Source organism: Polypterus senegalus, chromosome 5 (genome assembly GCF_016835505.1).
Source record: "Polypterus senegalus isolate Bchr_013 chromosome 5, ASM1683550v1, whole genome shotgun sequence".
Taxonomy (NCBI): Eukaryota; Metazoa; Chordata; class Cladistia; order Polypteriformes; family Polypteridae; genus Polypterus; species Polypterus senegalus.
In genome coordinates this window covers 101,167,859-101,181,410 of record NC_053158.1, presented here as the reverse complement: position 1 = coordinate 101,181,410, position 13,552 = coordinate 101,167,859, and the positions used below count along the sequence as shown (strand labels likewise).

At 39.0% G+C, this 13,552-nt stretch overlaps 1 protein-coding gene across 3 annotated transcripts in view; it reads right to left on the bottom strand.

The window, feature by feature from the left end:
• The window catches only part of kbtbd2 (kelch repeat and BTB (POZ) domain containing 2), a 43,901-nt gene that overhangs the window by 18,717 nt on the left and 11,632 nt on the right, over window positions 1-13,552 (bottom strand). For all 3 annotated transcript variants that reach the window (XM_039753164.1, XM_039753165.1, XM_039753166.1), the window contains exon 2: window positions 3,788-4,443. In XM_039753164.1, the coding sequence (XP_039609098.1) occupies window positions 3,788-3,960 (173 nt within the window). In that variant the 5' untranslated portion in view covers window positions 3,961-4,443. The remainder of the gene's footprint in view (window positions 1-3,787; window positions 4,444-13,552) is intronic.

The following is a 13,552-nucleotide window of genomic DNA, read 5'->3' as shown; positions in this document are numbered from 1 at the left end:
AGCATCTTACTGCAGATGTTGAAGGATGCCAACCTTCTCAGAAAGTATAGTCTGCTCTGACCCTTCTTACATAGAGCGTCTGTATTTTTATCATCCAGCTGCACTCCCAGATATTTATAGGCCTGCACCCTCTGCACACAGTCACCTCTGATGATCACAGGGTCCATGAGGGGACTGGGCGTCCTAAAATCCACCACCAGTTCATGGTTTTGCTGGTGTTAAGATGCAAGTGGTTTGAGTCGCACCATTTAACAAATATATAAAATATATATACGAGGTGTGGCAGAAAAGTAATGAGACTGGCAACACTGCAAGCGATCTGGCAACGCTGCGCTGTTGTCCTTGATAGAACACGTGTATCAGTACCCAGTTTAAACTCCTTCCTTTAAATTCGTGATTTTTGTGACTGCTATTAGCGAAGTTGTGTTTTTGGTTGTGCGTCACGCAAAATGGAACAGCGGAATTTGGAGAAATGTTGTGCCATTAAATTTTGTGTTAAGCTTGGAGAATCGGCAAGTGTGACGTTTGAAAAGTTAAAACAGGCCTATGGGGAATATTCTTTATCCCGAGCTCAAGTTTTTCAGGGAGGCCTTCAACTTCGAAAACCAAACATTTGCACATGCGAAAGATCTGTGCCAAAATGGTGCCGAAAAACCTCACAATTGAGCAGAAGGAAAATCGAAAAAACACATTCCTGTGGTTCCCCAGCCCCCCTATTCCCCTGACCTCAGTCCGTGTGACTTTTTCCTTTTTCCTAAACTGAAAAATGTCCTCAAAGGACGTCATATCGGGACTTTAGAAAACATCCAAAAGAGTGTAACGGACATGCTGAAGACCATACCGGTTGAAGACTTCCAGCGCTGCTACCAACAGTGGGAACAACGTTTCCATCGGTGTGTAGCTGCCTAAGGGAACTACTTTGAAGGGGACAACATTGATGTTTGAAAAAAATAAAAAGTTTGGTAAATAAAAAAAATCAGTCTCATTACTTTTCTGCCACACCTTATATATATAGTGAAACTAGCAACAAAAGAGAAACTCACTTAGCCTCTAATACACAAGCGAGGGGAGCACATTGGCAAAACAGAACTGCTGAGGAAAGAGAACCTCGCTTAGCTGCTAATACACAACCGATGTGATTGACTGAAGTGCCAGAATCCATGGTTTCATGGAGCCCAGGTATTTTACAGCACAGCCTTACACAGCTAGTCTATACTAATAAAAGGCAAAGCCCTCACTGACTGACTGACTCACTCATCACTAATTCTCCAACTTCCCGTGTAGGTAGAAGGCTCAAATGTTGCAGGCTCATTCCTTACAGCTTACTTACAAAAGTTGGCCAGGTTTCATTTCGAAATTCTAAGCATAATGGTCATACCTGGAACCTATTTTTATCCACATACTGTAATAGACTGCAGCTCGATGGCCGTGGGAGGCGGGGTTGCATGTCGCATCATCACGCCTCCCACGTAATCACGTCAACTGACTGTGAACGCAGTATCTAGAAAACAAGGAAGAGCTCCAAAGAGCGCTGAAGAAAAAACGCATACAAGCACATTCATAAGTGCAGCTACTGCGGAAACAAAGCACGGTGTAAACAGTAAGTTTAAATTAAGTTTATAGATACGCTCCCGCTGCCGTTTGTCATGCCTTTGACGAATGCTTTATTCGCGACATACAAGTTTAATGAGAAGACACGAGATATAAACGAGACTTTGTATCGCTTTGTAACGGAGTTAAAATTGCTGTAGCGAGAAACTTTTAAGTGCAGGGTCTTAGATAACATTAAATAAAGCTGTGGACATCGCAACATCACACAAGAGAACAGCTCACGTGAACTGACTGAACGCAGTACGAGTGATCGCTTCCATGAATCAAACCTGTTCAAAAAACGCATTACACAATTGACAAGATAGGAAAAGAATATGCTCCGAGCTGAGCTCCACAGCTAACGCGGTCTTGCGGAAGCAACTTCGTTACTCTGCCAATACTCACAGAAAAATCCACAAGTTAATACACACCCTGTCTCTAGAGTTTCTCCACACTCAATGTATTCCTCGCATCCCCGTTATACCCTCTGATCTCCCATTTCAGTTCAAATGCCTCCAATTTCCAGTAAGGCTCTGCTTCGTGATGACAAGTAATAAGTCTCAGGGACAGACCCTACAAAAGGTTGCCATTGATTTGAGGCAGGATTGCTTTTCTCCTGGACAACTATACGTTGCATTCTCAAGAGTAAGCTCGCACAGCTTCGTCATATTACAACTGGAGTGCTGAACTGACAACGTGCTATATAAAAAGAACTATAACAATCGTAATAAACGAACAATAAAACAGCGGAGAACCCGTGGATTAAATAAATAGGCAGCTTCCCTGGCGAAGCAAGGAAAAAGGATGGCCTTATATGTCGTTCATTTATAAAACAGCGGAGAAGCTGTGTAAAGGCTGCTTCACAAAAAAACAGCGGAGCGTCTTACATGAGCAGGCAGTCAGCTAAAGAAGGGAATCAATAAATATCTAGAATTGTAATAAACGAACAAAAAATAGCGGAGAGGCAGCGGATTAAATAAAGGAAATAGGTACCTGAACAGTAAAGTAAGTTTCAAATAGTTACACAATAACTATAACAATCGTAATAAACGAACAATAAAAACAGTACAGAACCGCGAAGCAAGGAGAAAGGATGGCCTTATATGGCGTTCATTTATAAAACAGCGGAGAAGCTGTGTAAAGGCAACTTCACAAAAAAACAGCAGAGCGCCACACTCTGAATGTATTCCTCGCATCACCGTTATACCCTCTGATCTCCCATTTCAATTCAAATGCCTCCAATTTCCAGTAAGGCTCTGCTTCGCGATGACAATTACTAAGTCTCAGGGACAGACCCTACAAAAGGTTGCCATTGATTTGAGGCAGGATTGCTTTTCTCCTGGACAACTATACGTTGCATTCTCAAGAGTAAGCTCGCACAGCTTCGTCATATTACAACTGGAGTGCTCAACTGACAACGTGGTATACAAAGAGATCCTTAACAGATAGTTATTGGTATATTTTCCCTCAGTTTAAAAAGGTTTTCTTTTCTTCTTAATAAAAATTTAAAAGCAGCACTTCGTCGCTGTGAGGCACGGGGATTTTGCTATATAGTGTGATATGTATGTATGTATATATGTATATATATATATATATATATATATATATATATATATATATATATATATATATATATATATATATAAAATTATATGTCACAGCAACACTCATAACAATGACAAAATAATTACATTGACAATCATGTTACGTTATTTTTAAAATGTTTCCTTTTCTTTTTCATAACTTCTTTAACACACTACTTCTCCGCTGCAAAGCGCGGGTATTTTGCTAGTCATTAATAAAATCTGTTTGAACAAAAACCTTCAAATTCTAAAGCCCCCCAAGATAGACTCCGGAGACCCCTGATCTAATGTTACAAAAAGTAATAAACAAAATATGCACACCATGTAAAGGTTATGTTAAATTAAAAGCAAATTTAATTAATTCACATTATTTTAAAGTAGTCTAAAAAGAAATTTTGAATTTACATTCTGCTTTATATACAGTGTTGTTAGGATAGGCCCCAGTTGCTCACTGTCCTAACACTGGATTACAAAAGTGGCATGACAGATGACTCTTCCCCTAAATCCAACACCCAAAATGCTGTCCCTTTAAAACTGTGAAAGAACGGAGGATTCCAGGTTACCTGAAATACACATATAAAAAAAAATTAATGAAGAAAAAAAAAAAGACCTACCTGAAGTATGAACTGCATGTTGCCAGAACCATTTTATGACAAGGAAATTCAGTGCCTTCCACAATTAATACAACGTCTGTTAGTAATTTTTGTTCGTAAAAAAATTTTAGCTGTTCTAAAAGAGAAACAGCGTACTCGGTATTTACTGGCCGGAGCTCATTAGGGTCGGACATGTCTGCATCCCATGAAGCCCACTTAATTAGTGCCTAAAACAGAGACAGTACAAAATATGGACTTGCAGGCACCAATGAATTATGGCAAAATTGAAAAAAGAAGATGGGGTGGGGAAGGGGTGAAAGGAGGAGGAAAAAGCAGCAATGCGTTAAATCACTAGGTAATGTTGGTTAAAACAAAGCAAAAACTTAAACGTTTCCTTTTTCCCTTGCTCTTTCTCGGTTCGTGAAGAAAAACTCCTCCTCTGACCCATTCAGAAAGAATAATTTGCAGATTGTTGACTTAGCAAATGTGTTTCAAATTCAGTGCTAGCTGCTCCAATTAAATTAGATGCTCAATTCTTTTCAGCAGAAACTTTCCAAGGGATGTCGTTGAGCTGGTGAAACCTGGGGGATGATGTAACAAATAAAACTGAACTTGAGGTAGTCAAGTCTGGGGCTCCTCAGCAACACGCCTACATCAGTGTTGGTTGTTTTCCAAGCCTGTAAACAAAAGATAAACAGATCATTATAACCTATACCAGCGTGTAATAAATCCCCATAAAAAACTTGTTCTAGACTTCTCACACGTCTCTATATACAGAAAACAGTGACATGAAGTGGGATATTTGTATAAAATGTTAATAAAAGCCAACTTCATGTATTTATTATTAATATGTCATTACTTACTGCATCCCAAACTATTAGTGCCAACATATCAGAGACTTCTCAGCAAACTACCTATAATTACATAGCCATTTCCATCAACTATTCATTGAGGAAGATCAAACTTTATTAGTTAAAATATATGTTTTACAGTCCCTGGAAAAAAAAATGTGCCAACTGGACATAAGGAAAAAAGGGAACTTGCAACTCTCAAGGCTTTGATATACAATAAAACACACACAATTAGTCCATAAAACCCAGTAAATAACCCTTCAGATAAGCAGGTGTATTGTCAAGAAACAGTAACAAAATGTTCTTATGCAGATTCACAAATCTATGGTCCTGAAGAGATAAACACCATATACATATTTTCATTCAACAATAATCAAAACAGCATTTATAAACACAAAAAAATACAGTGAATTTGACAAAGACAACTTATTACAGAAGAATCTGAAAAATGTGTGCATTTATAAATACACTGTACATATTTATAAGTATAGTACTGAAGGCAGTAAATCACAACATTGTGAACTCTTTGTCTACATGTATACAAAAAAAGCATATGCCTTAAAAATAGACACAGTACATTAACAACACGCTTCAACAACTTTAAAAATTTGGTCTAAACTAAGTTATTCACTAAAATTTCTAGTCATGATGCATAGAAACTGCAGTAATGCTAAATCTTGTGTTAATCAGGATTGGACAATTACTAAAAAGTAATCACCTGTAGATTCAAAAATGCATGTTACACTAAAATAATGAGCCTTAAGCTTTGGTTTAAATGTTTAGGCTGACAGTGCTACTCTAGCATTTGCAAGAATCTCATTCCAGAGACCACAAGCCCAAAGTCTAAATACTCTACCTTCTGTACTAGTTGATTTGTCCAAAATTTCTCTCCTGAATCACTGGAATAAGTATCCCAAAGAAGAAAAATGTTTGCCTTTTAATTCTTGCAAAACAAAAAGCTGATTTTCTTTTTAGAGTATCTCTCTGGCCCTTAGTGTTAAGTGAAATATTAGGATTAAAAGAGGACATAGAAGAAAAATATTAATACTCATTAAAAGTGTTTGATCTGCTTTTACAATGTTTGTGGGAATTTAAAACAAACTGCATCTTGAGACTGCAATACAGGTTTTAAGTTTAGAAAGATAAGGAGGTATTTCTATATCAAAAAATACTTTTAAAATAGGCAGTACATCTAACTGGAAGCCAATGAAACAAATCAAATGATAAGAGCAGCAGTAAAATAAATCGTTGCAATACTCAACACTTGAAACAAATGAAGTAAATCTGTTAGTTTGCAATATTTAAAATGTGATAAAAAAATACCTAATTTTTTTCATGGATTGAGTCAAAATAAATTCAAACCCTTTAATCCAAGAGCTACTGGCATTGTCTTTCTGTCATTATCGACCAATATCATCTTCTGTACGTGAAAAAATACATTTGAAAAGAAAAACATTTTCCACTGAAAACAGTTTAGAGCTCCAGCAACTAATCAATATCATTGATAATAAAAATTGATGAAGACAGTTGCCAAGAAATTTTGTTATCAATTAGCTGCCCTGCTACGTATTGTGTACATCACTATACTGACCTAAAGTACTTTTTTGAGATAATGGATGTTAACACAGTAGAGGGTCAAAGACCAAAGAAGTTATAAGTGTGAAGTGATTTCATCTTTCCATCTGGTAAGACTAACTTTTGCAAGATCTGTAAAAAAAAAAAAAAAAAAAAAAAAAAAAAGGGGCCCTCTCCATGCAGTAGCACAACGCTGAAATGGGAACATCTGAAAAGAACACACATCACATTTGGGGATAACACAGAAACACCCTTAATGTCTCTTTGACAGTGTACAATCACTAATCAAGTAACGTGAAAACATGTTTTGATGATAGCAACTGACGTTATATTTAAAAAGAACAAGGCTTGAAATATGGGATAGTTGGCTCATTGTACAATCTTTGATTCTGTCTAAGGGATAAAATTAGATAATACACCAGAGACAACTTTTGTTGATGCTTAACAATGGTTTCAGCTTTTTTCCATTACATTTAACCTTAAAGTTAGTAAACTTTAAACTTACAAACGTCTCACAAATGTAACTGTAGAGCAGACAGTTACTATTGTTATGAACTTTGCACTTTAACATATCTGGATTTTTCTTAAACTTCAAATTAACTGAAAAACAGATTGACTAATCGATTAGCAAAACAGTTGTTAGTTGCAACCCTAAATTAACCAATGACATAACTGATGATGCATTACTTGATTAATATGGATTTTAAAACTGTAGTATTACCTTTGAAGGAATTTAACATTTCTGAAACACATATCCTAATTTTAACATTATCAAAAATGGTCCCAGCATCAAAATGAATGGACAACATACCTAAATATAGACAGTACTAGACTAGACAGTACTATCACACATCTGCATGGAAAAAATATGATTTTAAGTTTGATGTAAACCTATTAACAGTACCTTACTCACTGACTCACTCACTCATCACTAATTCTCCAACTTCCCGTGTAGGTAGAAGGCTGAAATTTGGTAGGCTCATTCCTTACAGCTTACTTACAAAAGTTGAGCAGGTTTCATTTCGAAATTCTACGTGTAATGGTGATAACTGGAACCTATTTTTTCGTCCATATATTATAATAGACTTCTGCTCGATGGCCGTGGAAGGCGGAGTTATTTGGTGGTGGGGAAAATTAAATGCACACTATTTTTATTAGTGAATTATTAATTATTTTCCAAAGCTCAATATGACTTCCTTTTTTAAGGTTTGACACTTGTGCCAGAATATTTTTATTAAATTTAAGAAGTATCCAATTCAGGATCCTGCAACCCTGACAAAAATTTTAAGTAACAATTGTTATGACATAAACCAAAGAGGCACAAGTATTGTCGCTGTCGGGAAGAAAAGTGAAAACAGTGAAAAAAGTATAGGAAGCCTAATGAAGAAAAATAAAAAAATATTCTTCAAAGCCAACTTGCATATGCAGAAGGTGTCTTCAGTTAAATATTTACTCTTTTCCTCCTAAAGGCCTAGTTGTCTGAAGCTTTCCCATAATCAAAGTCCCCAGGATCTGGGCCCTCCAAGGAGATCACTCATCGTACACTGTCATAGTGACTGTACTGCAAAGTCATCAGAAGGCCATCTAGTGTCACTGGCCATTTTCACGTTAATCTGGGGAATATTCAGAATATTTTGAATTTCCGTTAAACCGGCCATCCTAACTGAATAATATTAGAAGAAATAGAATAGCTGCCTTAAGATGTTCAGTTTTGTTAAATAAGGTACAGCAGCTACTGCTTGGGCACTTGCAAGGGCCAATCGGTGGTTTTACACAGTGGCAGTTGACCAACAGTCCAGATGTTTTATCTCCAAGCAATTTTGCCACACCTTTCTGTTTCCCAAACATAACAGCCATTCCATCTGACCCTAGTCCAATCAGATTAGCAGTTTTCAAACTTAGAGTGTCCATAGTCTCACTCAATGTGTTGGTTATAGTCTCCGCTTTGCTGTCCATCATATTGCGGGTTGATACAAAACTAACTCTGACCTCTTTAGTGACCTGGCAAACATATTTAATGTAAATAATTAATGTTTTACATCCGAGATATCTGTGGTTTCATCACACAGAATACTGAAAAACTTTTCTGTGTGTATATTTTTCAGTATGTTAGATTTTATTTCTGATGCTAAGACATCCAGCAGCTCTTGCATTATTCTTTCAGAGGTGTAATGTGCATTGAGGTGTTGTAAAAAGGAACAACCTATTTCTTTACAGTGTTCCAACAGCTTCTCAAACAACGTTGTATGTGGCAACTCATTTTTTGCCAAACAATGCATGGATCTTAAAGCTCCCACAAAGGCATCATTCTTTAATTAATTTAAAACAAATATACAGAGCATCCCGAAAGTATTGACAGCACATCACTTTTTCCACATTTTATGTTACAGCCTTAGTCCAAAATGGATTAAATTCAATTTTTTCCTCAGAATTCTACACACAACACCCCATAATGACAACGTGAAAAAAGTTTACTTGAGATTCTTGCATATTTATTAAAAATAAAAAAACTGAGAAAGCATATGTAGCTAAGTATTCACAGCCTTTGCCATGAAGCTCCAAATTGAGCTCAGGTGCATCCCGTTTCCCCTGATCACCCTCGAGAGGTTTCTGCAGCTTCATTGGAGTCCATCTGTGGTAAATTCAGTTGATTGGACATGATTTGGAAAGGCACACACCTGTCTATATAAGGTCCCACAGTTGACAGTTCATGTCTGAGCACAAACCAAGCATGAAGTCAAAGGAATTGTCTGTAGACCTCTGAGACAAGATTGTCTAAAGGCACAAATCTGGGGAAGGTTACAGAAAAATTTCTGCTGCTTTGAAGGTCCCAATGAGCACAGTGGCCTCCATCATCCATAAGTGGAAGAAATTTGAAACCACCAGGACTCTTCCTAGAGCTGGCTGGCCATCTAAACTGAGCGATCGGGGGAGAAGGGCCTTAGTCAGGGAGGTGACCAAGAACCTGATGGTCACTCTGTCAGGGCTCCAGAGGTCCTCTGTGGAGAGAGGAGAACCTTCCAGGAGGACAACCATCTCTGCAGCAATCCACCAATCAGGTCAGTATGGTAGAGTGGCCAGACAGAAGCCACTCCTTAGTAAAAGGCACATGGCAGACCACCTGGAGTTTGCCAAAAGGCACCTGAAGGACTCTCAGACCATGAGAAACAAAATTCTCTGGTCGGATGAGACAAAGATTGAACTCTCTGGTGTGAATGCCAGGCATCGCATTTGGAGGAAACCAGGCACCGCTCATCACCAGGCCAATACCATCCCTACAGTGAAGCATGGTGGTGGCAGTATCATGGTGTGGGGATGTTTTTCAGCGCCAGGAACTGGGAGACTAGTCAGGATAAAGGGAAAGATGACTGCAGCAATGTACAGAGACATCCTGGATGAAAACCTGTCCCAGAGTGCTCTTGACCTCAGACTGGGGCGATGGTTCATCTTTCAGCAGGACAACGACCCTAAGCACACGGCCAAGATATCAAAGGAGTGGCTTCCTTGAGTGGCCCAGCCAGAGCCCAGACTTGAATCCGATTGAACATCTCTGGAGAGATCTTAAAATGGCTGTACACCGACGCTTCCCATCCAACCTGATGGAGCTTGAGAGGTGCTGCAAAGAGGAATGGGCGAAACTGGACAAGGATAGGTGTGCCAAGCTTGTGGATCATATTCAAAAAAACTTGAGGCTGTAATTGCTGCCCAAGGTGCATTGAGAAAGTATTGAGCAAAGGCTGTGAATACTTATGTACATGTGATTTCTCAGTTTTTTTTATTTTTAATAAATTTACAAAAAACTCAAGTAAACTTTTTTCACGTTGTCATTATGGGGTGTTGTGTAGAATTCTGAGGAAAAAAATGAATGTTGACGCTGCACCTTAATTAGTTTGCAACGTCTCTTTTCTGAAATAACTGAGCAGTGTTGTTTTCTGAACACTTCTTTTGCTCATGTTGGTAAAACGTTTGAAAAAAATTTAAAGTACCTATGAATAAGACTTTTGAGTGGGAAAGGGAGAGCCTGTTGGATATTCAATTCACACTTGCACTACGCAGGTACGCATTCTCGACATTTCTACTTTATTCTAGCGGTTTATCTCGAGATTAAATTCGACATGTTGACTTTATTCTCATAGTTTGTCATTAAAGTAGAACATCCTAAACTAAACCATCTTAAAATGAATGTTTAATTTACTAGATTTTCTCAAACCCCGTCATAAGTTATGTAGCAACATGTCAACTTTATTCTCGTCATAAGCATCAAGATTAAAGTGGAAATGTCGAGAATAAAGTCAACATCTCAACTTTATTCTCGACATAGTTTTTTTTCTTCACTGTGGCCCTAATACGCTTCTGTACAAAACCCTCAGCAATTCAGTGACAAAACCTTTGCTCAGGACACAGTGTGTGCTGCAAGGGTTTCTGCACACTTTTTGCAATATGGACGCAGGTCCAGATATGAGCAAATATAAGAACGGCAGATGGGGTCACTTTAAACAGGAACCTATATACGCCTATATAAATAAATAAATAATATTGGTTTGCTATGTACTGTACAAGAAGAGAGCTGCTGTGCGCTCAGCCGCACTATACAGACTGCGCTGACACTGAAAACAGACATATCACTTCCTGACACCTTTTTTTATGTGATATCTGACAGGCTGGTTTCATTAGACTCTCCACACCTCTCCATACTCCTTGCTACTTTATTAAGCTGCCACACCGCTGCTATTACCATGTACAGCCCGCTCTCGAAACCCCACCTCCCCATACTCTTCGCTTGTGAACTCTGCTCTGCCTCTTCCCCGCTATTAGCTTTAGCAACATTTGCCCACCCGCCTGCTCGTCCCTTGCCATCTCTGCAGATCATTAGATCTGTGGCTGTCATCGAACAATGTCATGTGAAGCGCCCGGCTAAAAGATGCTAGGGAGAACACTGTATTTATATATTATAAATATAATATATATCCCAATCTACATACTGTCAAATAAACGAACCACACGCCGTGGCGCAACACAAGAGGCTTTGCCTCTACCGCTGACGTCCGAGGTTTGATTCCCGAGAGGGGGTGCAGCGAGTGTGTACGCCTGATGAGCCCAGAATTAGGGTGAAACACATGTCGCGTACTCTTTGCATTATTTGACAGTAAAACTATATATGTATGTATATTTATGTATACAGGTGTCGGTCATAAAATTAGAATATCGTGACAAAGTTGATTTATTTCAGTAATTCCATTCAAAAAGTGAAACTTGTATATTAGATTCATTCATTACACACAGACTGATGTATTTCAAATGTTTATTTCTTTTAATCTTGATGATTATAACTGACCATTAAAGTCCCAAATTCAGTATCTCGGAAAATTAGAATATTGTGAAAAGGTTCAATATTGAAGACACCTGGTGCCACACTCTAATCAGCTAATTAACTCAAAACACCTGCAAAAGCCTTTAAATGGTCTCTCAGTCTAGTTCTGTAGGCTACACAATCAATGGAGAAGACTGCTGACTTGACAGTTGTCCAAAAGACGACCATTGACACCTTGGAAAGGGAGGGCAAGACACAAAAGGTCATTGCTAAAGAGGCTGGCTGTTCACAGAGCTGTGTGTCCAAGCACATTAATAGAGAGGCGAACGGAAGGACAAGATGTGGTAGAAAAAAGTGTACAAGCAATAGGGATAACCACACCCTGGAGAGGATTGTGAAACAAAACCCATTCAAAACTTCACAAAGAGTGGACTGCAGCTGGAGTCAGTGCTTCAAGAACCACCACGCACAGACGTATGCATGACATGGGTTTCAGCTGTCGCATTCCTTGTGTCAAGCCACTCTTGAACAAGAGACAGCATCAGAAGCGTCTCGCCTGGCCTAAAGACAAAACTGCTGCCGAGTGGTCCAAAGTTATGTTCTCTGATGAAAGTAAATTTTGCATTTCCTTAAGAAATCAAGGTCCCAGAGTCTGGAGGAAGAGAGGCACAGAATCCACGTTGCTTGAGGTCCAGTGTAAAGTTTCCACAATCAGTTATGGTTTGGGGTGCCATGTCATCTGCTGGTGTTGGTCCATTGTGTTTTCTGAGGTCCAAGGTCAACGCAGCCGTCTAACAGGAAGTTTTAGAGCACTTCATGCTTCCTGCTGCTGACGAACTTTATGGAGATGCAGATTTCATTTTCCAACAGGACCTGGCAGCTGCACAAGTGCCAAAACTACCAGTACCTGGTTTAAGGACCATGGTATCCCTGTTCTTGATTGGCCAGCAAACTCGCTGACCTTAACCCCATAGAAAATCTATGGGGTATTGTGAAGAGGAAGATGCAATACACCAGACCCAACAATTCAGAAGAGCTGAAGGCCACTATCAGAGCAACATTGGCTCTCATAACACCTGAGCAGTGCCACAGACTGATTGACTCCATGCCACGCCACATTGCTGCAGTAATCCAGGCCAAAGGAGCCCCAACTAAATATTGAGTGCTGTACATGCTCATACTTTTCATGTTCATACCTTTCAGTTGGCCAACATTTCTAAAAATCCTTTTTAGCATTGGTCTTAATTGATATTCTAATTTTCAGATACTGAATTTGGGACTTTCATTAGTTGTCAGTTATAATCATCAAAATTAAAAGAAATAAACATTTGAAATACATCAGTCTGTGTGTAATGAATGAATCTAATATACACGTTTCACTTTTTAAATGGAATTACTGAAATAAATCAACTTTGTCATGATATTCCAATTTTATGACCGGTACCTGTATATGTATATATATATATATATTTTTTTTTTTCCCTCTAAGCGGTATGTGTGGAGACAACCAAGCACTGCTCATCACTTGTCCAATACAGTCCCCACAGTAAAGCATGGTGGTGGCAGCATCATGCTGTGGGGGTGTTTTCCAACAGCAGGGACAGGACGACTGGTTGCAATCGAGGGAAAGATGAATGCGGCCAAGTACAGGGATATCCTGGACAAAAACCTTCTCCAGAGTGCTAAGGACCTCCGACTGGGCCGAAGGTTTACCTTCCAACAAGACAATGACCCTAAGCACACAGCTAAAATAACGAAGGAGTGGTTTCACAACAACTCTGTGACTGTTCTTGAATGGCCCAGCCAGAGCCCTGACTTAAACCCAATTGAGCATCTCTGGAGAGACCTAAAAATGGCTGTCCACCAACATTTGCCATCCAACCTGACAGAACTGGAGAGGATCTGCAAGGAGGAATGGCAGAGGATCCCCAAATCCAGGTGTGAAAAACTTGTTGCATCTTTCCCAAGAAGACTCATGGCTGTATTAGCTCAAAAGGGTGCATGCACTAAATACTGAGCAAAGGGTCTGAATACTTAGGACCATGTGAT